This window comes from Sander lucioperca, chromosome 9, assembly GCF_008315115.2.
Source record: "Sander lucioperca isolate FBNREF2018 chromosome 9, SLUC_FBN_1.2, whole genome shotgun sequence".
Classification (NCBI taxonomy): Eukaryota; Metazoa; Chordata; class Actinopteri; order Perciformes; family Percidae; genus Sander; species Sander lucioperca.
In genome coordinates this window covers 14,942,364-14,966,706 of record NC_050181.1, presented here as the reverse complement: position 1 = coordinate 14,966,706, position 24,343 = coordinate 14,942,364, and the positions used below count along the sequence as shown (strand labels likewise).

Below are 24,343 nucleotides of genomic sequence, written 5' to 3'. Positions count from 1 at the left end.
CAGTGGCAAAACGAGCACTTTTGTAAATACAAGCTGGACAATTGTCCTATTAACTTACATTGTATCTTGTTTCGCCACTGCCGACTGCAGCGATTTTGCTTAATACTGGACTAATGTCAGGCGACTTTACAACCATTAGTGCACATTTAAGAAACTTCCAAAAGAAGTTCCTTACAATAGCCCTGTGCATTGCCAGGCAGTCCATAGCCATCACGTGTTAGTCGGATTCCCATCTGCCTATTGCTCGATAGCTTCAGGAAAGGATCACATATACTTTTAGAAATTAATATAACATCTTTCTCGAGATTTGGCAGCCCTATTTGGCCTATATGGATACCTTGCCGACTAATATAGGAGACCTAATTTGAATTGATATGCCACTGGTCATCAGGACAAGCTATATTGTATCTATACATTTTTTTAATCACCTACTCCTTTTCAGTAGTGTCTTCCTTAGTTTGTAAGTAGGTGGGTTAGGGAAGGGATTTGGAGTTTATGTATTTTTTATTTCATTAAATTGAAAATTAAAAACACACACAAATACAGGATAAGTTTAGTTTCTGCTTTGATTCTCCGGACATTAACGGTTGTGGTTGTGTTGCAGGTGGATGCCTGGATTGAGGAGGAGTTGCGGTACGCGCCGGCAGGCCTCAGCCACGGCTGGTTCATCAGCAACCTGGAGTTCTACGACCTGCAGGACAGCCTGTCGGACGGCACGCTGGTCGCCATGGCGCTGTCGGTGGCCGTGGCCTTCAGCGTTATGCTGCTGACCACCTGGAACGTCATCATTAGCCTGTATGCCATCCTGTCCATCGCCGGCACCATCTTTGTGACGGTGGGCTCCCTGGTGCTGCTGGGCTGGGAGCTGAACGTCCTGGAGTCGGTCACCATCTCTGTCGCCGTGGGGCTCTCGGTGGACTTCGCCGTCCACTACGGCGTGGCCTACCGGCTCGCCCCCAAGCCCGACCGAGAGGGGAAGGTGATTTTCTCCCTCAGCCGCATGGGCTCCGCCATCGCCATGGCGGCACTGACCACCTTTGTTGCCGGGGCCATGATGATGCCCTCCACCGTATTAGCCTACACCCAGCTGGGCACGTTCATGATGCTCATCATGTGCATCAGCTGGGCCTTCGCCACCTTCTTCTTCCAGTGCATGTGTCGCTGCCTGGGGCCGCAGGGCACCTGTGGCCAGATCCCCTTGCCCAAAAAGCTGCAGTGTCAGGTGTTCTCAGAGGTCACGTCCAAGAGCCCCCCGGCACAGGGGAAAGGCTCCGGCCTCGGGAAGTACCAGCTGGACGGGCGGGGCGGGGAGGTGGAGCATTACGAGCTGGAGCCCTTGGCCTCCAGTCAGAAAAGTGAAGATAAAGCCGGAGAGGAGCTTTACAACGGAACCCCTCCCCAGCAGCACAGCGGCCCGTACTCACACATCCATTACCAGAGCAAAGCTGACACTGGCACAGCCGGCGCCGAGAACGGCCTCGGAGCCACACTGAGCTCAGCAGCCCGGTGCCAGTACTCTCAGAACACTAACTGCACATGTGGGGACCCTCCTCCTCCTCCTCCTCCTCCTCAGCAGTATGCCCCCCACCCCTGTGCTCAGCCTGCCCAGGACTCCCCGTCCTGCCCTCTCACCCCACAGCTCTTCCCACTCTCAGGAAACTCCCCGAGTAAACAGAACGCAGCCCTGTTACCTACGAACCTGGACCCAGTCTACACACACATGGAGTGCCGAATGCACTACGTCCACTGTCCCCCTGCACATTTCCACCACTGCTCCCAGGGGAGAGTAGCGGCGCCCAGGCAAGGTCCTGTCCACAGCTGCCATCTCAGGAAGTATTGTGTCCACACCGCTTCAGCCAGAGAGCAGAGATCCACAGCTCCTGGTTCGGAGCCTGTGGGACATGAGGATGACCACAGACACGAAACGAGGCCCTCTGGCCCCGACAGTAGCCAGAGCATCAGCCCCCCAGCCCCGACACAAGCTCAGACTCAATGCCCCTCCCCCTCCCTGTGCTCACCACACACAACCAGTTCTGAAAGACAACAGAGAAGGGACAGTGGCCGTTGTTGTGGCGATAACCATGTATCCGCCACAACCGCAGGTACAACAACGCACATGGACGCTTGTTGTAAAAGCCCTGGCAACCAGGAGCAGCTCAGAAGCATTTCTGTCACACGGGAGGAAAGCGTCAAAAAGTGCAAGCGCAACTCCAAAAGACAGCGGGCGTCCTCCGCCTCTCCAAAGAAACTCTACTGTTTTAACAGGGCGTTGAAAGTGAAGTGCAATTCAGCTTCAGAGTTTAACGTGCCAAAAACTGAAACCAGCGTGCCTCCTATTGCAATACACACCAATCCCTCTTCTGAAAGCTTATGCTGATGATAGATTGATATTTTTTAAATAAAAACTCAATCCAGAACAAATAGCAAATGTCCAAAAAAAAAAAAGGAATGACGCATACAATGTCTCTGTGCAATCAAACAAGGTTTGTGATGTGTTTGCTGACCCAAGTGCCTCAATGTGTTTCATGAAACAGCACAGACCCACTCAACATAATCTGTTTACATCTTTCTTTTTGTACTCACCAGGTCTTCACGTGCCACATTATGTGTTACAGTGAAACACACACTATTGTTAAAGCTATATCATTGTGGGAAATCGACGGGTGTCCCGGTTTCGATTTATTTTAAATGGAAAATTGACCAAAACAAGTTTTCGGTGTCGACTATCAAAATCAAGAGCAGGATCGGAGATTCTCCCAGTACTTTTTCTCTCTACACCCCTGCCTATTTGAGCACATCCGAAGAAAAACTACAACACACAGCGTAGCTTACCGGCTGGTAGCATGCCGCTAAAGACACAGGGTAACGTTAGCTTACCGGTAGCCCGCAGCTGCTCTTTTCCAGACACCGTGGCCACTGCCGGAGTCGGAAATAAGAAGACTACAAACAGGAAAATGCTTGTGCTTTCCGAAGGTAAAGCATGTGAACTCCGACGGAACTCCATGGTGTATTCAGGTGCACCTTGGTAAACCATTTGTGCATTCAGTTGCACCTCGTAAACTCTGAGAAACTCAAACTGTTGTTGCAAAGTAGCCTTCGGTTATCTAGTGGCTCTTGTTATGGCATTGCCGTCTCCGTTGAAAATAAAATCGAATCGTGGATTTGGAGAATCGTGACACCCCTACTCACCACGTCTTCACGTGCTAGATTTTACAGTGAAACACACACTATATCATTATGGGAAATTATCTTTTCACAATGGCTCTTCCATGAAATTTAGCTAACTACAGTGTTAAATATACTCACACAGCAGCCATTTGCACCGACATGTGCACCGACAGTAGTAGATAGTATATATTGTGATATTGTGTGTAATTATTAATATATGTTGTCGGATATAATCACATCAACCATAACACAAATGTGCCACATTTTACAGTTCAAGCCTGACACTTTTTGTATTTGTGGGAGCTAGTGTTAAATTCTGTGTGCTCTTGTGTTCAAGTTGCCACACACCTCAGATAAAAGATGTACTGTATGATTAAAATGTCTTTTTTTATCACTTTTGTCCTGGTGTCTCCTATTGTCTGCTCTCCCTACCTCTCACACACACACACACACACACACACACACACACACACACACACACACACACACACACACACACACACTTAGACCATAAAATGAGGCGAGGCTGCGTTTCAAAGAAGAGGGTATATCTTTAATCATAACAGTGTTCACCTGTTTCATTGTCTCAGAACTGCTGGCGCCTTCAGCGCTATCTGTTACATCTGGCCTGAGGTCATTGACTGTATTTAAACTGGGCAGGGCTGTCTGTTCTTTATGCTCATGTAGACATGATTTACACCAAAATAACACTCTGGTTTTATTACTGGTTGTGGTACAGATCTCATTTTCTTAAAGCTACAAGTCCATCTACAGCATTTCTACTCATGAACTGTTTGGAAATGGGATTGTGAATTGCATAAAAACCTAAAACCGTAATCATAAAATCATTTTCCGAGCCGGTTTAATGGATTGGTTTTAAAAAAAAAAAAAAAAAAAAAAATCCACTTTGTGTTGTGTTGCATTACATCAACTGAAAGAAGTGCTCAAACCTTACAGGCCTGCTGAGGCAGACTGCTTTAATTACAGGGAGACAACACTCTGGCACAACGCACTGAGCAAGCAACCCAGCTCCCATTAGCTATGGTTTTCATGTCTAACAAATATATATTTTGACTGAGTTTCTCTTGTAATATTTCCAGGGCAACACTGGACCAAAATCTGCTGATTCTTCTGCCTGTTTTGTCTTTGAAACGGGGCCTGTTTATGACTGTGGTTTGTATACAGCCTTCTCTAAAACATTAAAGGAGCACAGAGGTTTTTCACGTTCAGCGTTACAGCAGCTACAATCAAAAATGTTTACTCCTACCGTGGACTAAATGACTGTTTGGATGAGAAAGGAGTCTTATAGATTTGATGAACCCACCGAGAATTATCTCTCAACTCTGCAGTTCCCCAAAGCTGTACAGAGCTTTATAGCATCTTTCAGCTTGTTGCTTTAGTTTTTCGGGCTCGCAACTTTGATGCTTTGATAAATGCACTGTACGCTACGTACCCAGTACCAAATAAGTTATATATTTAGCTGGGGAAGACACAGCATTTAGCAGTGAAAGAGAAAGATCTCTCACGATTTGGTAGAGACAAGAAAGGCACAGGAACAGTTGTGTTCAAAATAATAGCAGTTTGATTTAAAAAAGTGAATAATGCTCAAAATCCTTAGAACAGCTTTTAATTCCATAATATCATTGCATTGGGAACACTGCACATTCAATTCCAAATCAAAACATGACCAGAATTGATCAAGTTTGTTTCTTTACAGAAAGTGAAGAAAAAGGAATATTAGGGTGTTCAAAAAAATAGCAGTATTTGCATTTTTCTTTACAAACTCAAACATTTACTGTATGAACTGAAACATGTCTCAAGGGTTTGCTTTACTTTGAATCACTGCACTAATATTTAGTTTCATAACTGATATTTCTGAGAACTGCTTCACATCTGTGTTGCATGGAGTCGACCAACTTCTGGCACCTGTGAACAGGTATTCCAGCCCAGGACCATTGAACTACATTCCACAATTCCTCTGCATTACTGGGTTTGGCCTCAGAAACAGCATTTTTGATGTCACCCCACAAGTTCTTTGGGATTGAGGTCTGGGGATTGGGCTGGTCACTCCATAACATCAATCTTGTTCATCTGGAACCAAGACTTTGCTCGCTTACTGGTGTGTTTTGGGTCATTGTCTTGTTGAAAGACCCATTTCAAAGGCATTTCCTCTTCAGCATAAGGCAACATGACCTCTTCAAGTATTTTGATGTATTGAAACTGATCCATGATCCCTGGTATATGATAAATAGGCCCAACACCACAGTATGAGAAACATCCCCATAACATGATTTTTCCACCACCATGCTTTACTGTCTTCACAGTGTACTGTGGCTTGAATTCAGTGTATGGGGGTCATTGGACAAACTGTCTGCGGCCCCTAGACCCAAAAAGAACAATTTTGCTCTCATCAGTCCACAGAATGTTGCCCCATTTCTCCTTTGGCCAGTCAATGTGTCCTTTGGCAAATTTCAACCTATTCAGTACATGTCTTTTTTTCAGCAATGGGACTTTGCGGGGGCTTCTAGCTGATAGCTTTTGCTTCACATAGCCTTCTTCTGATCGTAACAGTACTCACAGGTAACTTTAAGTCTTCTTTGATTTTCCTGGAGCTGATCATTGGTTGAGCCTTTGCCATTTTGGCTATTCTTCGATCCATTCCAATGGTAGTTGACCGTTTATTCCCACGTCGTCCATGCTTTGGATGCCATTTCAAGGCATTTGAAATCATTTTGGCTGAGCAGCCTATCATTTTCTGCTCTTATATGTTTTCCCCTCTCCAATCAACTTTTGAATCAAAGTCTGCTGTTTTGCTGAGTATTTCAGTGTGAAATGGACTATAACCAGCATGCACACCATTTGCTTCCTTCCTTCCTTAAATATGGGCCATAACTGACACCTGTTTCTTCACAGAATCAATCACCTCACTAATTGAACACAACACTGCTACTATTTTGACCATGCCCCTTTCAATTACAGATTAAATTACACAGAATGAGCAGCATGCATGTCATGACTGTTGGGTCTGTTGGTTTTCTATGACTCTACAACACTTACTAGGAAATTATTTGCCATGTAGAAATATCACTTCTACCAAAAAAATTGATTCATGAGGTTAGTGATGTTTGATGATTGTTCAGATGCCGCCGGAAATTCCACCGGATGTCCGTCACCTTCCTCTTTCTTTGTGTTGGCATTCTAAACTCCGGTGGATTTCTGAGGACTATGGTTAACTGCTCCTCAGATCTCTGCAGGGTAAATCCAGACAGCTAGCTAGACTATCTGTCCAATCTGAGTTTTCTGTTGCACGACTAAAACAAGCTATATTTGTTAGACCTATTTTGCAGAGGCACTGTGGCTCCGTCGGGCGATTAGCGCCGCCCAAGACGATTGTGATTGGTTTAAAGAAATGCCAATAAACCAGAGCACGTTTTCTCTCATCCCAGAATGCTGTGTGGACTAGCCAGACCATCCTCCGCAGCGCTGTGGAGGAAGGTCTGGCAATGCGAGACTAGGTGGCCAGAAACACTCCTAATGAAAGTGGCCCACCCTCAGATATTGCAGGTTTAGTTCATTTAGCAGCTGCCCAGTATGACCAGTCTTTAAATGTAGAGCTTGACCGGTGCAGTTGGAGATGAAGTCATTTGCCCAGTAGTTACTTGACACAGGCTGCTTATAGTAATTTTCTTTTCACACAAACCAACAACTGAGGAGCATGGCCAATAGAAGTCCACATTTTTCCAAAAGTCAAAATAGTCCCTTATTGAGCTGTCTACAGTGGTGGAAGAAGTATTAAGATCCTTAACTTAAGTAAAAGTACTAATACCACACTGTAAAAATACTCTGTTACAAGTAATGATCCTGCATTGAAAATGTTACTTAAGTAAAAGTATCGAAGTTTCACCTAAAGTATTACAAGTTAAAGTACTCAATGCTTAATAATAAATAAATAAATATATATATATATATATATATATTTTCTTTTTTATATATTGTTGGTTAGTTTAATTTATATTTTATAAACTACATGTGTTTTGTGTGCAAAAATCTTGCGTAAAGTATCTAGTAACTAAAGCTGTCAGAATAATGTACTAGAGTAAAAAGTACAATATTTCTCTCTGACATGTAGCAGAGTAGAAGTAGAAAGTGGCATGGAATGAAAATGTGTACTTAAGTACTTGAGTAAATGTACTTAGTTACATTCCACCACTGTCTTCCTAGGGGGGGCATATCATAGTGGAGGGTTCTGGGTGTCCTCCCCCAGGGAAGTTTGGAGCATCAACGACTTCATTTCCTGCATTTGGATACACTTTCATGCACCAATTTACGGTGGGAATACCTTTTTTTAGCCTATGTGAAAAAGAAAAACACAATGACAATTCAAAATATATCATAAATATAATGGAAAGTATGTTGTTGCGTGTCACTGGGAATTTTTAAGTGGGTATATGGAAATCCTGGAGCTTTCTTAGTGGGTATACTGCGTATACCTGCGTATCACGTAGACTACACCACTGGTGGAATGTGGTCTCCGTGAGTTAACTGTAAGTTCCACAGTGGGCTAACTCAAGTTAGTTAAAGATCTCTTTTTGGCTCGCCAATAGTCATTTTCACTCTTTGGATGAAAATCCATTGGAGCAGTTGGGCTACTCCAGAGATTCCACATTTCACTGCATTTCTTTTGATTTGGAATCTCGCAGCCAATCGCCTTCTCCCTATCTGCTTTGACATCTCAAATTTAGTGTTTTATTATTTTGCGTCCCAGCCACTTTTTCCATTGTGGTTGCAGAGGGGCACTTCTGTGGAAATATGATTAACTTATCACATTGCATTAGTTTTCAACGTGAAACGCTACTTTCCACCACAACCTTGGCTCGAAAAAAAAAAAAAAAAAAGCAGCTGGAAAATGGACAGATGATGCACAAATGCTGCTCTAGCTTGAGAACATTTCACCCCAGGCAGGCTGGTGGTGGTGTCAGAGGAAAAGTACCGCTATGCTTTGGCTGGTTCTTTCCTCTCATCTCTGTCACGCCCCTTAACCCCAGAACAAACTTCCACAAACAAACAAGCAAGCCCTATGAAACATATTACGTAAGTAAACCACCCACACTGGGCTCGCTTGATGCTGAAGGAGAGATCTAATTTTGGCTCATAGAGATCAGTTTGTGTCAGTTTCCGTCCTCTCAATCACTGCAGTGAAGATGAGTCCACTTCACCTCAGAGGATCCCTCCTCTGGCTTGCGTGAGCATCCCTGTAATTATATTTGCTTAAACAGAGGTCAAATATTAGCTATGGCCATGTGGCAGGGTTTATTACATTTCCCTGCGAGGGAGAATCTCAGAAGCATGTGTGTCTGTTCTAAGTATATTCTGCAGGCCTGAAATAACTGTGAAGAGGCCGCAGAGCTGGAGAGCTGGTTTACAAGGCAAACATTTGCTTCCACTTTTCAAATTACATTTTGGTGGGGCTGACAGACCGGTCCAGATTTATAGAAGATCTTTTCTTTTATCTCGTTTGTTCAATAGAGGAGCAGATCATTTTTTTTATTTTTCTATTTTTTTTAAATCTGTTTATGGAGACTTGGAACTAATAGAAAGACATCAAGGCAAGTCCAAATTATAACTGATACATCAATAAATAGTAGTTACTTAAACAATGTAAATGGAATGTAAATTAGTAATAATAGTAATTTATCTGTTCAAAAAGGGAAAAGCTTGATCTAGCTCTGTCTGAAGCGCTCCGTTTTAAGCGCCTGTCTCTTTAATGCCCCCTCCTTCCCCATCTGCACTCTTGGTGTCTCTGCAACGCCATTGCTGCCGGGGAATGACTTTAACGGCACTTCCTACCTATTCATAGTATAGTTCTTTTTACACAGTCTTCCATACGGTTGTGACATCACAATCGTATGGAAGTCCTGACAGGCCCCCAGGAAGCACGCCGAATTTTGAGCCAATTTGACATAGCGGCCAAACAGTGGAATTACAACTTGTGTGTCCATCACACGATGCCATGGGCCCAAAAAGACTTTTCGTGTACTTTTTTGACTAAAAAGACGTCTGTAAATCAGTGGATACATTTTTTGCAAATAAAATAATAAATAACTTAATTAAATAACTTTCACTATCTACATTTGACCCATTCGGTCTGATAACCTTTGGAAAGTCTAGAAAAGCCTCATGATTAAATCATTTAATTCCCATTGAAGGATGCCGAAGTGCTCGGGAAGTAGCCGACTCGGCCGGTGGAGGTCTCTGTGCGGCTGCTCCATGGGCCCCATAGATAATCGAGTGAAGATAATTACCTCTTCTGAAGAGTCCATCATGTTGTTTTTAATTCTCCGTGTCCTCCTTGGCTACTAGCAACTGCGTGGAGGGGTGGGGGTTGTGCGCGATCACCGGAAGGCTTGTATCATGTGGACGCGCCGACAGTGTTGCTGTCGTTACTTAGAATTCCTCATGGGGGAGACAGAAACTACAAACTATAGATTTAAAGGCACCGTTTCTGAATACAGACTGTGTACGTTTCTCCCTGAACTGAGCGGTCTGATACTTTCACAGTATTTGTATAGCACCTTGACCTGCTTTATAATAAAAAAAAAGACATGGAAATTAACTTCACCATATTAGACCTACATTTACATTACATTTACAGTGAGGAAAATAAGTATTTGAACACCCTGCTATTTTGCAAGTTCTCCCACTTAGAAATCATGGAGGGGTCTGAAATTGTCATCGTAGGTGCATGTCCACTGTGAGAGACATAATCTATCCAGAAATCACAATGTATGATTTTTTAACTATTTATTTGTATGATACAGCTGCAAATAAGTATTTGAACACCTGAGAAAATCAATGTTAATATTTGGTACAGTAGCCTTTGTTCGCAATTACAGAGGTCAAACGTTTCCTGTAGTTTTTCACCAGGTTTGCACACACTGCAGGAGGGATTTTGGCCCACTCCTCCACACAGATCTTCTCTAGATCAGTCAGGTTTCTGGGCTGTCGCTGAGAAACACGGAGTTTGAGCTCCCTCCAAAGATTCTCTATTGGGTTTAGGTCTGGAGACTGGCTAGGCCACGCCAGAACCTTGATATGCTTCTTACAGAGCCACTCCTTGGTTATCCTGGCTGTGTGCTTCGGGTCATTGTCATGTTGGAAGACCCAGCCTCGACCCATCTTCAATGCTCTAACAGAGGGAAGGAGGTTGTTCCCCAAAATCTCGCAATACATGGCCCCGGTCATCCTCTCCTTAATACAGTGCAGTCGCCCTGTCCCATGTGCAGAAAAACACCCCCAAAGCATGATGCTACCACCCCCATGCTTCACAGTAGGGATGGTGTTCTTGGGATGGTACTCATCATTCTTCTTCCTCCAAACACGGTTAGTGGAATTATGACCAAAAAGTTCTATTTTGGTCTCATCTGACCACATGACTTTCTCCCATGACTCCTCTGGATCATCCAAATGGTCATTGGTAAACTTAAGACGGGCCTTGACATGTGCTGGTTTAAGCAGGGGAACCTTCTGTGCCATGCATGATTTCAAACCATGACGTCTTAGTGTATTACCAACAGTAACCTTGGAAACGGTGGTCCCAGCTCTTTTCAGGTCATTGACCAGCTCCTCCCGTGTAGTTCTGGGCTGATTTCTCACCTTTCTTAGGATCATTGAGACCCCACGAGGTGAGATCTTGCATGGAGCCCCAGTCCGAGGGAGATTGACAGTCATGTTTAGCTTCTTCCATTTTCTAATGATTGCTCCAACAGTGGACATTTTTTCACCAAGCTGCTTGGCAATTTCCCCGTAGCCCTTTCCAGCCTTGTGGAGGTGCACAATTTTGTGTCTTTGAACAGCTCTTTGGTCTTGGCCATGTTAGTAGTTGATTCTTACTGATTGTATGGGGTGGACAGGTGTCTTTATGCAGCTAACGACCTCAAACAGGTGCATCTAATTTAGGATAATAAATGGAGTGGAGGTGGACATTTTAAAGGCAGACTAACAGGTCTTTGAGGGTCAGAATTCTAGCTGATAGACAGGTGTTCAAATACTTATTTGCAGCTGTATCATACAAATAAATAGTTAAAAAATCATACATTGTGATTTTTTTTTTTTAGATTATGTCTCTCACAGTGGACATGCACCTACGATGACAATTTCAGACCCCTCCATGATTTCTAAGTGGGAGAACTTGCAAAATAGCAGGGTGTTCAAATACTTATTTTCCTCACTGTATGTACATCCAATTTATACCCACCACATTTTGGTGGAACTAGCATTTTCAATTCCAACAATGGTACAAAAATTTAGAAATGTAAACAACTGCATAATAAAAGCAGCCCAGACAGATGTTAATGTTGTACTGTGTTCAGATTAATGGACTGTCCACAGTGAATAAGCAGCAGGAGCCTACAGACAGGCTGTAATGTCGGGAACAGCTGGCTCATAAAGGCTGGGAGGATGCAGGCGGCCGGGGCCAACAGGACGGAAGCTTTCCTCTGCCCAGTAGCTTCCTGTTTTCAGACACACAGCTCAAATAAAAGGAAACCTGCTGACCCCAGATTGACTCTCATCTTACAGTCCAACAAACCCAAGTGCTTAGAGAGAAGCTTCCGTTTGCAGTTGCTGTGATAATAATAAAATACTGTCATTAAAAGGAGCCCTTGTCGACTGTGAAACCCAGTGCAATCTGGGTCCAGACTAGTTTAATGATAGCCAGACAGATTATTTTAAGAGGATGGAGGAATGAAAGGGTGCCGTCAATCCAGGAGTGGTCTTGTGAGATGGCTAGGGTGGGGACGTTTGAACTAAATGTCACATAAATAGGTTGCCAGGTTGGATGTCTACCCTAGAAAATGGGGAAAGTATCTGAGCTTTCTAGAGGGTTCCTAAGAAGCTTTGTGCTGGGGGGAGACGTGTATGATGGGCTTATGGTGTTGTCACTTATACATATATGTTTATTTGGTTTATGGCATATTGTCTATTTTGTTGAATGGTCTTGAATATTGTAGTCACTGTGTCATCTTTTCTTGATTGTAGTCTGGGTGGGTGGTGGTGATGAAGGGGGGAGGGATGTGTTCATGTTGCGAATTGTATGTTTTGTATGTTGTCAGAAAAATAAGTTGCGTGCCTTTGCGTGAAAAGGAGCCAGCTGAGGTTGTTGGGGCATCTGGTAAGGGTGCCCCCAGGGCGCCTCCGTAGGGAGGTGTTCCAGGCACGTCCAGCTGGGAGGCCTCGGGGAAGACCCAGGACTAGGTGGAGGGATTATATCTCCAACCTGGCCTGGGAACGCCTCGGGATCCCCCATTCGGGGCTGGTTATTGTGGCTCGGGAAAGGGAGGTTAGGGGTCCCCTGCTGGAGTGGCTGCCCCCGCAACCCAACCCCGGATAAGGGAATGAAGATGGATGGATGGATGGCTATTTTATGTTCGTAGTCCCTGGGCAGGTAGGTAGTAGGTGCTAAGTAAGTAGGTTTGGGTTGGGTGAACCAAACCCAAGGCAGTGATTAGGATAGTTTGGAGCAGAAAATCCCATTGAATAGATTAAAAAGTATGTTGTAGAAATTCGGATGTAACCATGAAAATATATCTTATACATTGAGATATATTTTACTCTACTCAAACCATGAAAAATACATTATTGTATTAGATCGTTTAACTCAGAGGTCTTCAACGTTTTTCAGGATAAGGACCCCCCTGGCTGGAAGAGAGACGGAGCTGGGACCCCCTTCTACATCTACTGTAAACTGAGCTGCATATTAAACTGGGTTGATGGATAATTATTCATACATCATGTTTTATTTGTTAAACATACATGTGGACGGCACAGTGAATCCTTAAGCTTAACTATGACTGTGGATGGCTACCATAGTGGCTACCTAAACTATAGTAAGCATCATCAATGTTGTGTAACATTATTTTACGAATAGGACAATGTATCTTTGCTACTATGTTGGATTTTCAGACATTTTAATTTTAAAAAACAACAACTTCATCAAATAATTAGCAGACATAGTTTGGTGGCCCCCCTGGAGTAACTCTGAGGACCCCCTAAGGGTCGTGGACCCCCTGTTGAAGATCTCTGGTATAACTTTAAGACTCAGGAATCAAGTGTGGCACCACTCCACATGATGGACCAGCTGGATGATGAACCTTTTTAATTGTTTAAAAAGCCTTCCTCAGTTAATTAATAAAAACACTTTACATACAAAGTGATATAGTGGCAGAGGTGTCAAGTAACGAAGTACAAATACTTCGTTACCTTACTTAAGTAGAAATTTTGGGTATCTATACTTTACTGGAGTAATTATTTTACAGCAGACTTTTTACTTTTTTCTTTTTTACATTTTCACGCAATTATCTGTACTTTCTACTCCTTACATTTTAAAAATAGCCTCGTTACGCCTATTTCAGTTCAGCTTGTTTTCATTCCGGCTTGTCATCGTTAAAAAAAACAACCTATCCAGATAAATCGCGCCATCTGGATAGAGTGAATTTGATTGTGGTTGGATGAGAAGTATAAACACAGACCATTCCGACATCCTATTGGTTTGTACGTGATCCATCGCACCTGCACATGAGACAAATCACGTCACACAGCAAGGAAATAGCAGACGTATGTACTGTAGCCTATTACAAAGATGTCTGTGGCATCGCCTTGAGTAAAATGTCCCAACTAAGCACCAGCGAGGAGGTTGGTAGCCAGGAAAACCAGCCAACCCGTCTACATCCCTGGCCGTACCTGGAAGAATTTTTCGAAATGGTTGGATTTTTCAACATTAACATTTTAATATAACATTATAGTCATTATGGCCTTTAGAAAAATGTTTTTTTTGTGGAGGTGGGGTAGCTTTTGTCCTTAATGGCATTTTTTCTCCCCTTACATTACTTTTACTTTTATACTTTAAGTAGTTTTGAGACCAGTACTTTTACACTTTTACTTGAGTAAAAAGCTTGAGTTGATACTTTTTTAAACCCCTAGTATCTATACTTCTACCTGAGTAATGAATGTGAATACCTTTGACACCTCTGTATAGTGGGAACAAATAAGCAATTCTGCACACAAATGTTCTTATGTACCATAGGGATCATAAGATCAACAGCAGCTCTTATATTTACAAGCCAAACTGGCCAATCACTGTATCAACACGCCATGTTTAGTCTGCCTTGAGCTGCAGTTATGCTACACCAGCCGTGATTAAAGAACTTTCTCTCTTCTACATTTCAAAGACGTGCTGGGGATTTGCTTCCTCCTCCAAGCTAGTAGGGATGATCAGTGCCGTATTTGCACCAACATTAGTGAGAACGGCTGCCAAATGCTTACCAAACATTGTTATCACATTTTTGAATTGAATTGAATTTGAATTACACTTAATCAATTGGACACACGTTAATGTTACATTACATACATTATTAATTCCATTGACATGATAACATTGACAAATCCCACAATCATTTTGTTATACTGTACATGTCGTTGGGTCATGGAGTGCTTTATAACAAAAGATGACAACAGAAACAAAAAAATTAAAAAAGGAATTATATATTGATTTATGCCACATTTCATCAAAGTACATGGAAATTAAAAGTAAAAACTGGACAGGACATGTTTTACATCTGGTTCCGTGGAACTCAAAAACAAAGGGCTTTTTTTAGCAGTCTTTGCCTTTTCTTCCTCTGAATGTTGGGACCCATTTGACTTTTTTCCTTAAAAAATCAGAAAGGCATTTCAGTGAGAACATCTTCCTCATCCTGCTAAGGATCCTGAGTACAAGTTTACTAGTAACACTTCAGCGGGGTTTATTTTATCTTGGTTAAAATAGGGTTTCTTCAATCAGTCAGAGTTCACATAGCAAGTGCACTGATGTTCTCAAGCTGGATGCTGTCCTCATTCTGAGGTTGGATGTCAGACTGTGCAGGCTCCGGTTTGTCTTCTGCAAGCGCTTTCACCTTCGTGTCTCTGAGTATCTGTGAGACGAGCCGCTCATAAAACCACTCCAGGTCCTGAGGGTCCTCCGGCCAGATTAGGTACTCTCTCCTCTGGACGAAAGCTCGGACTGCGTTGTACTTCATCAGCTGGTAGTGAGCCACCTTGAGTTGTATTGTGTAAGAATGGAGATAAAAGTCAGTTGTGAAAATCAAAGGACTTACATTCTATTTAAAATTTCTATTTTCTGTACGAAAATAACTGCACAGCACCAGTTTTCTGCCCTATGTAAAGCAATGCCAATTTCCCATGACATACTATATATATTTTTGCACATGTTGCACTCAAGCCAAACAGCTATTTTGTATACATTTATTTCTGTATTGATTGTTTATTTCATTTTAATGTTTAATATGTTTGCTTGTTTATGTATGCACCAATCACCAAGGCAAATTCCACGTAAGTGTAACTTATTGTGGCAATAAACCTTTTTCTGATTCTGATGTTAATTTAAATCCGTATGAAGCCTGACATCTACTGGCGAAAAGTAGGTACTACATTGCCCTTTATCCACTGATCCAGGGATTCCCAACCAGAGGGTACTTCTGCAGTTGCCAGGAGGTACTTGGAAAGATTGTAGAGTATCTCAACTAATTTGAAAAAAAATAGAAATTGTGATTTGATTGAAAATACATCCACATATTAACATGAAGTCAGCTGTAACACCTGAACACTACATGTTGCAGTTATATAAGGGCGTGTGAAAGCTAGTTAGCAAGCGAGCACAGGATGTTTAATAAAGATAATGAATAAATGGTCGAAATAACTAGTTAAAAGTAATGACTAAACATTTCAAATGATTAGCTAAAGTAATGGAGAACTGGTTAAAATAGCTAGAAGTTGAAATAGTTAGCTAACGGTTGAAATAGTTAGCTAAAAGTAATGGCTTATGGATATACGGTTGAAACATTCAGCTTCCCTCCAAGTAGTAGTAGTAGCAGCCTAGAAGTAGTAGTAGGATTGCTGACCAAACCAACCTTAATATAAACAGTTCAATTGTATAAAATAATATCCACTTTTATATAAGAAATAGTGTTATACATTTGGAACATACATTGGGAATTGATGAAGGGGTACACAAGTTCATCTGACAGGGCTGTGGGGGGACCTGGGACCAAAAAGGTTGGGAACCACTGCACTACACTTAACCTGGCACCAAATATGAGCCAATACCAGTTATCCGGTTTAACAAAAAAAAATTGGGTTTGGGGTTAGATTACTCTTTAAAGCAGCTCTTGAATATTTTTGTATTAACAATGAATCACATGACTACTTGCGTGTTAAAGTTGTCTGTTGTGGATAATGAGCCCACAGAGCACTATCGCCCGACTCCGCAGTCTCCCTCAGCCCCATGGCGCTTCATAATGTCTTTCAACCCATTGTTTTGGTTTTACGGGCCACAACTGTACTGTCTTGGTTCACCCTCACTGTTCTCATCAGCATTGTTTTTGGCAGCAGACTACCTTTCAGCGAAAATGCTCTAAGACCCACTGTGCACCACCTGCCCAGCACCAAACAGCAGGAAAGACAAAGTTAGCGACTAGCTAGTGAACATAGTGTAGCATTTAGCAGCTAAAGAGACAGATTTTCCCTCAGGAATTCCCGGGACCAGAACCAGAACTAAAAGAAGAGTGAATATTGGACTTAAATTTGTCGGGTGGCCAGAAAAAACACCAAATAAATGCTAATATTTCTTTGTATCTCATTGATGTGTAAATAGGCTACTGCTTGCTAACAGCTATTTTCCTCTGCCCCAGTGGCCAAAAAATCAGTTATTGCAGGTTTGAAGTAAATATACCCACATAAAGAAATCCTAAATTTCTATATATGACTTTTGCCAACCCCCAGAGAATGGATATAAAGAAAGTAACTCAGCAGCCTTATACACACCTTCCCTACCACCAACATAATCAGGACGTTTGTCAGCTCCTCCAGCATCCGGCCCTGGGCCAGAGTGAACGCCTCCAAGCACCAACCATCTAGAAAGAGGCACAACCCAGTTAGTTTCTTTAAACTTTTTCATTTTTTTATGTGGTAATTCATTTTAGAATTCAGAGAAGAGTGAAAAGAAAGATGAGAGAGAAACAGCCTTACTATGGCCATGGTGCAAATTGGCGCGCTAGCTTTGAAACTCAGGACTGCAGTCAGTGGCTTGTTTAAAGGAACAGTTCGATGTTTTGTAACATGCGTATAGTCACTTTCTTGCTGACAGGTGACAAGAACAATACCACTCTCATATCTGTTCGTCAAATATGAAGCTACAGCTAGCAGACAGTTAGCTTAGCATAAAGGCTGGAAACAGATGGAAACAGATGGAAACAGGTGGAAACAGCTAGCCTGGCTCTGTCCGAAGGTTAAAAAAATCTGCCTACCAGCCAGGATGTGCCTGTGTTAAACAAATCTGAAGATGACACGCCCTGCATAATAATAACAAATTTATAACTTGGCTGCAAATAAAAGAAATCGTAATATTATTTCTTACACTATTGAAATTATTTGGAAAATCAAATAGTGATGCTTACTTAATTAATGTGAGTGTAACGCTGCAGTTTGTTTTTGCCATGTAGGACTAGTGGCATTGTGTAATAGCTTATAGGCTAAACAAAATATATGGTTGTGTGGCTACCCATGCTATTAGATAATCTGACGTGATGTAGTTGTAATGTTGCAGATGTTCAGTGAGTAGACCATTGCAGACACCACATTTCACAAGTGTGACATTGGTTGTATGCAACAGTTGTGCTACAATGTTATTGGGGAAATCATTGCAGGATTAAATGAAGAAATAATGTTGCAGCTCGCCTCCGCCACCATATATTTCTTATCACATGTTGCTAAGCAGCAGTGGACAAAACTAGTCGCCTGTTGTTGATACAATGTGTAGTAGACAAATATTCTGAATCATGTTTTAATGAGATCAGTGGTTAGCACTGGTGAATCACAGCATGTAGCACTGCTGAGTACCTGTTGTTTGATTTTCTGTTGAAAGTTTACACGTTCTCCCCGTGTTTGCGTCGGTTTCGCCCAGGTTCTCCGGTTTCCTCCCAATAAAAACATGTATGCTAGGTTAGTACTCCTGTCCCCCAACCAAAAAAGCACTGGAAAAAAGAATTGAAGTTGGTATCGGGCGGCTGCCCACTGCTGCAGTATATGATGGGTTAAATGCAGAGGACACATTTCGTTTCTTTCACATTTTATCCCACAGGCCCATCTAAATTAATATTTCTGGCTACACTGCTGTTCTAAAGTAAAAGTTGTGGTTTTAAACGGAGTTGTGCGCTGAACGATTTCTTGGCAAGGAGAAGTGACGTTAAAGATTTTCAGGGGGTGTTACGTTTCCCAAAAACTCATTTAACTGGCAAGAAAAGGAATGAATGTATCTCTCAAAATGTCAAACTATTCCTTGAAAGAAAAGAAAACAATGTCAAAGTCAAAAGATTAGGCAGACTAAACTTCCAACTGTATCAAATCAAAGTCAGAAAAACTGTACCTTTAAGGAACTCTTTGGAGACAACGCACACAGTCTTCCTGCTGCCCCAGATGGCATCTCTGATGTCAGAAAGGTGATCCCCACCTGGCAGGAAGTCTCTGGCCTCGAAACAACAGCGGAAGAGGTTCTCCTCTGAAAACTCCTTATCCAGCTTCTTCAGCAAAGCAGCCTCTACCCACCCATGGTCATTGTTGCTAAAGCAGAAGAAGGCATCGTACTGCACTTTGTCCACAGGAGGCGGCGGTTTTGGTCCTTCGAGAACCCTACCGACGATCTTTTTGTAGATGATGAATATGCGCCCTCGGAGACGGGCGTAAGCAATCCCGCTGAGGATGGCAGTGATAATGAGGAGAGTGGAGAAGATGAAGAGAGCAAATTTAAGATCTTGGACGGCCTTTTCGTCGTCTTCCTCACACGGTTCGATTATCGCGAAGTAATCCAGCAGAGGGAGATTTTGGAGGGCTGCTGGAAACTCACATCTGTACTCCTCAACGGGGCTCAGGAAGATTACATTGGTCACGTACAGCCACGTCAGGAAGCTCTCCAGTTTGCAATCGCAGTAGAACCGATTGTCAGCCAGGCTGAGGACGCTGAGAGACCGAAAAGTCATAGGGTCTGGGGAGGCCAAAAAGTTGTTTGAGAGGTCGAGTTTTTGCAGGCTGGCTGGAAGGAGATCCGGCTGCAAATAGGTTAAAGCATTAGAGGAGAGGTCGATCTCTATGATCGAGCCTAGACCGCGGAAAATACCTTGTGGGACAGTCGCAAGGGAGTTGAGGCTTAAATTTAGACCGAGCAGATTCTCTAGCTGATCAAACAGGTCGAGGCAATGCCCCTGTGCCCAAAGTATATTTAGTGAACTGTCATGCAGATCCAGCACTTGCAAGCTATTATTATAAGGTACTGTCACTTCCCGACTGCACCACTTGATGATGTTGCCACCATAAAATAAATTTTGGAGACGACTGAATTGAGTTAACATCCAATAAACATCCTGTAAATTTGTTAATCTGTTGTCTGAAACGTCCACATGGATACTGTTCCTGCCCAATTCATCGATTCTGTATAGAGAATTCAACTTATTGTCCTTTAAAAGAAGAACATCCAAGTTTGGTAATTGCGCAGGAGTGCCCAGATTTCGCAGTGAATTTCCGGTCAGATATAATGCTCGTAATTTTGGAAGACCACTGAATGCTTTGTCTCCCAATGCACCAATATGGTTGTTAGACAAATCCAACACCCGGAGATCTGTCAGATAGGTGAATGTGTGAGAATATATTTCTCCTAAGAGGTTGAATGACAGGTTGAGCATTCGTAAATGTCCTTGAAGACCATTGAAGGCATTTTTGTTAATCTGATTGATTTTGTTAACGGAAATGTCAATAATTATTGCATCCTTTAGAGGACTTAAAAGATCTTTCTGCAAAGCAAATATGTCGTTTCTAGATAGATCTAAAATTTCAACTGAACTGTTCATGAGACCTTCGAATGTGCTTTCATCTGGATCGGGAAGGTTGTCGTATGAAAAGCCTTTGCCCATGCGGCCAGAGAATCTAAGATGAGCAATCGGAGTACCATCTATCGCTTTAAAGAATTGTCTTGATATGTCCCAGTCGAACCCATTGCTGGATAGGTCAAGGATATTAAAGGCCATCCCTCTGAAAGGGTTCCCGCATCTTTCCCAGTCAAAATCTCTACTGTACCTGAAGTGATTGGATTGCAAGTTCAGGAGTGTGAAGTTTTTCCCCCGGAAACCAACAAGATCCTCTTCACATAAGCTTTCGATCTTATTCAGTTTGAGGTTTAGCTGTGTGAAATGTGTGAGTTTTGAAAAGAACATTCCTGGCCGGAGTCTCACTATTTTATTAGCGAAGAGATCAAGCGTTTCTAAGGACAAAAGCGGCTCCAGGTAGCTTTCCGCTAGTATGGAGTCTGTCAAATCGCAATAATCCAAAAAGAGGTGTTGTAAATTGAACAGTCCTGCAAAAGCCCTTGGCTCCATCTGAAGGCCACGATTGGAGCCTAGGACCAACCTGGTCAGTTTTCTCTGCCTGAGGAAAGCGTTGTTCCTTATGACGAGCTGCACCTTCTGGTTTCCAAGATCTAATTGTTGCAGCTGGTCATAGCTTCTGAGTGAGCTGCTGTTGATCTCACTGATGTAGTTCATTTCCAAGAACAGGTGGGTGATGTTGGGAGGCAGAGCAGGAACCCAGTAGTGGTGCTGGAAGCCGCAATTAGCCACAAGGTTGTACAAAGTGCATGATGGGTAGCATGTTGGTACCTGCAGGTAGGAAAGTTACATTATTTTAGGATATACACTTATTAGCTTTCTGGCTGACAGTTGGATGAGAAGATTGATACCAATCTATATTATATTATTATATATATATTTGGGGTGGAAAAAAAAAATCAATACAGCATAGTATTGCGATATTTTCCATGGCAATACTGTATCAATACACAGAGATTTATCATACAGATTTAAGAGTGGTCCATCTTCTCATCTGATTCTTGGCAAGAACGTAAATAAACATATTTCCTAAAATATCAAACTTTGTCTTTATTTATTGTCAGGCAGGAATATGAATCAGACTACCATTACATTTTTTTGAAATTAATTTGTGGTTACTGTCCTCTAACTATTCTTCTTACTAAACAAAGTACAACTAGTCATGGGTGATTTTAGACCCTTTTTAAGGAGGCTCAAACCCTAAATTTCATCTCAGCCCCCCTAAAAATGATAATAATAAAAAAACTTTTCCTTTTTTATTTAATCAATTCTAGTGCTTCAAGTAAGAGTTTGCAAACTTGTCTTGTTAGTGACAGAGGACAAACAGTTACAGGTTCAAAGGGCTTGGTTTAATATCCTGTGTGTCTGTCGCCTATGCTATGCACCTGTAACCCAGTCAAGGAAAGGGTTAACAGAAACATAGTGTTGTCCAATCAGAGGTGGTTGTGCCAGACTCCCGCCATTTGGCTGAGTCTCTATGTAATCTGTCAGAGGGAGAGCAGGAGACGGTTGTGAAGTGTAACATTGGTAGTCCCCAGAGAAGAAGTTGGTCATTGCATGGCGCAGATTAGATCCCACATTGAAACGTAAGCAACTAAAATTGCTGAATGTTAGAACATTGCGTCAAATTGGTTGTTATTACAGTGACTCATAAAGTGTCAGGTTTAGTTCCATCATAGTGTTAATAGTGTCAAAAAACAACATTGCCATGCCACATTCTCATCAGTGGCCGAGCCCCCCTAAAGGTCTGATCCTAGAATCGCCCCTGCAACTAATCCAGTTTAAGCCAAATGTTGTACACATACCTGTAGGTATAAACCAATGACAACCACCTGAAGAGCCAGTGTCCACATATTGTCCTCGCCCTAACAGGATGTCCAGAGAGAAAGTCAAAAAATTAGCAAAACTTAAAGGATGAGATGTTGTTACACAGGCTCAGCAGTGCAAATATTAGCGAGGACAGATAGGTATGTGAGCATTTAGTAAGGTATGTAGGAAAAAGGGAAACATTGGGTCAGATTGTTTGCTTTGGCAGGTTCATGGTACACTGCTCAGTACCATTCACGAATGACATGAGCGTTTATAATAATGCTCCATTCGAGTAGATGACATGTTTGCCTTGAGCTAATAAGTGGAATGAGTCACTGCAATGATTATTACTGCTACTACCCCTCCCGCCTGCTGTATGTGTTCCCTATCCGGATTTATAACTTCCATCATTAACGGCACTTCTTCTGCGTATCACCGTGAAAGCATTGAATCGGCTATTGCCGACGTTAGCAGCTTCACCTTTATGCCTGATGTAACTGTACGCTTTTCCATAATTTAGCATTAATTACCATCGAGCTGTAGCCCACTTAAGTTTTCGAGTAAGCTAGTTTATTAGTGAACAACAGGCAGAGCGACACGCCATATTTATTGCACACTGTAGGCTATTTTTTAACAGTGGGTGAGAACTACTCGAATACAGTCCATGTGTGAGTCCGTCACATATGTTCCTGGCCACAAATATTCTTTATAACTTGTTTTTTTTTACAGTGGTAATGGAGTAAAAATCTTACCTGTGTTGGTGTGGGGAAAAGTGGGAAAACCCTTCTCCTGTGAGTCGCCCTGCGGCTCCTATCTGCTCTGAAACCCTCAACGTGCCTACTATTGATTTTCTGTCATTCAGACAGAACTGGAAAATGTCGCAATTTCCCAAAATGACCAAATATCCACTTCCTCTTTCGAAAACGTTTCACATTTTATCGCCCCAGTTGTTGCAGTAGATCCACATATTATGGGATGCTTCATTTGTGGCGACACCTAACGTTACCAACTTTTAACTTTCTAACGCTCGTAACTCTTCTACGGCAAAGCCCTTTAAACATGTAGTCAGTAGGCTAGGTACTAGGGCGGAGTAGTAGCGATTTAAATAGGCCTAGTTTTCACAAGTGGCAATGACATTTCGACATTTCAAAATGCTGTTTTGTTAAAATGTTAATTTAGGATTCCTGTTTAAAAAATGGACATGTTACAAACCTATTTTGACATATAGAAATCACATTTCGGCTAGTCGAAACTGATTTACAGATGTATCTCAGTAATTCCTATTTCACCAGTAAGAATGACGATTACAGACATCTACACGAGAATTTCCACCCGTTGAAAAAAGGATTGTGACTATAGTGTATGCAATTTCCAGTAGTGGAAAAAGTATTCAGATCCTTTACTTAAGTAAAAGTAGGATACTACCACACTGTAAAAAAAATACTCTGTTACAAGTAAAAGTCCTGCATTGAAATGTTACTTAGGTAAAAGTATGTAAGTATCGTAAGGAAAACGTACTTAAAGTATTATTAGTGAAAGTACTCAATGGAAAAAAAATCCACACATTTTAGAAATTGTAAACAATCCAAACACAAGTGTTTCTAATCATTTCAGCTGGACTTGTAGGCCGTTATATTGTTGTGTAGTTTAATTTGTAATAAAACACAAATTGTAAAGTACTACTAGCCTAACTAAAGCTGTCAGATTAATGTAGCGCAGTAAAAAGTACAATATTTCCCTCTCAAATGTAGTGGAGTAGAAGTAGAAAGTGGCATGAAAAGAAAAGACTCAAGTATCTGATTCTCCAGAATGAATGGAGAGTATGGAAATGAGAATAACTTAAAAACTGAAAACAAAAATCTGTATAAAATCTTTAAAAGTGATAACAGTACATAGTGGAGCTTGGAGTGTCCAAGAGGAGATCTAGAAATCTTAAGCATTATAGGGTTAAATGGAGTTAACATTTCATTTTATATATATATAGGCCTATATATATCTCCAAAATACAAGAGATAAAACAAGTTTATTTCTTTCATACTTTGCAACATATTAACATGAAAACATGCATTTCGCTCCACACTTGACACATTTTTGTACTTAAGTACAGTACTTCTCATTTCAGATAGCGATATGTCCAACTTATCAAGACACCATTTCAAATGGGCTGTGGGCATCATCATTAGGCCTTTATCAAGTACCACAAAGCTATTGGTCGACTTTTAAATGACCTCATTTCGGATCCACGTCATTAACTACAAATAACTATGCTGACATTTTGATTGATTTGATTGATTGATTGATTGTTTGGTTTGTAAAAATTCTGAAAACAGTGAGAAATGCGGTCACAATTATACCCAGAGCCCAAAGTGACAATTCATGTTTTGTCC

General features: G+C 41.8%; 2 protein-coding genes and 2 long non-coding RNA genes across 8 annotated transcripts in view; 2 read left to right on the top strand and 2 right to left on the bottom strand.

Annotated features, from left to right (window-relative positions):
* disp1 (dispatched homolog 1 (Drosophila)) overlaps positions 1 to 3,563 on the top strand; it is a 142,639-nt gene extending 139,076 nt beyond the window's left edge. For 3 of the 4 annotated variants that reach the window (XM_031295490.2, XM_031295491.2, XM_031295492.2), the window contains one exon: positions 605 to 3,558. In XM_031295490.2, coding sequence (XP_031151350.1) covers positions 605 to 2,377 — 1,773 coding nt within the window. In that variant the 3' untranslated portion in view covers positions 2,378 to 3,558. Of the gene's footprint in view, positions 1 to 604 lie in introns of all 4 variants that reach the window. The other variant, XR_004104289.2, reaches the window with a different exon arrangement.
* The window catches only part of LOC116047011, a 204,357-nt gene that overhangs the window by 120,497 nt on the left and 59,517 nt on the right, over positions 1 to 24,343 (bottom strand). The gene's annotated exons all lie outside the window — the stretch shown is intronic.
* On the top strand, positions 7,348 to 24,295 carry LOC116047012. Its single transcript, XR_004104293.1, has 3 exons — positions 7,348 to 7,379; positions 11,371 to 11,373; positions 24,064 to 24,295. It is a non-coding gene; the product is annotated as an uncharacterized LOC116047012 (long non-coding RNA).
* Positions 14,227 to 22,930, bottom strand: tlr5a (toll-like receptor 5a). Of its 2 annotated transcripts, XM_031295493.2 has the most exons (5): positions 22,709 to 22,930; positions 21,953 to 22,012; positions 18,641 to 20,918; positions 17,041 to 17,129; positions 14,227 to 15,254 (listed from the first exon to the last, which is right to left on the bottom strand). In XM_031295493.2, exons 2-5 carry the CDS (start codon positions 21,998 to 22,000, stop codon positions 15,009 to 15,011), a joined length of 2,661 nt encoding a protein of 886 aa, XP_031151353.1. In that variant the 5' UTR covers positions 22,001 to 22,012; positions 22,709 to 22,930; the 3' UTR covers positions 14,227 to 15,008. The 2 variants fall into 2 exon arrangements, with proteins under 2 accessions (XP_031151353.1, XP_035861489.1); XM_036005596.1 differs by lacking the exon at positions 21,953 to 22,012 and having other exon boundaries at positions 22,709 to 22,748.

Bases quoted from the DNA above. Each gene is read 5' to 3' on its own strand.
- tlr5a (XM_031295493.2), bottom strand. From the start codon at position 22,000: ATGTGGACACTGGCTCTTCAGGTGGTTGTCATTGGTTTATACCTACAG. The intron at 20,919-21,952 runs GTATGTGTACAA...TCCTACCTGCAG, and splicing joins TCATTGGTTTATACCTACAG to GTACCAACATGCTACCCATC. The intron at 15,255-17,040 runs GTGTGTATAAGG...ATACAACTCAAG, and splicing joins TTATGTTGGTGGTAGGGAAG to GTGGCTCACTACCAGCTGAT.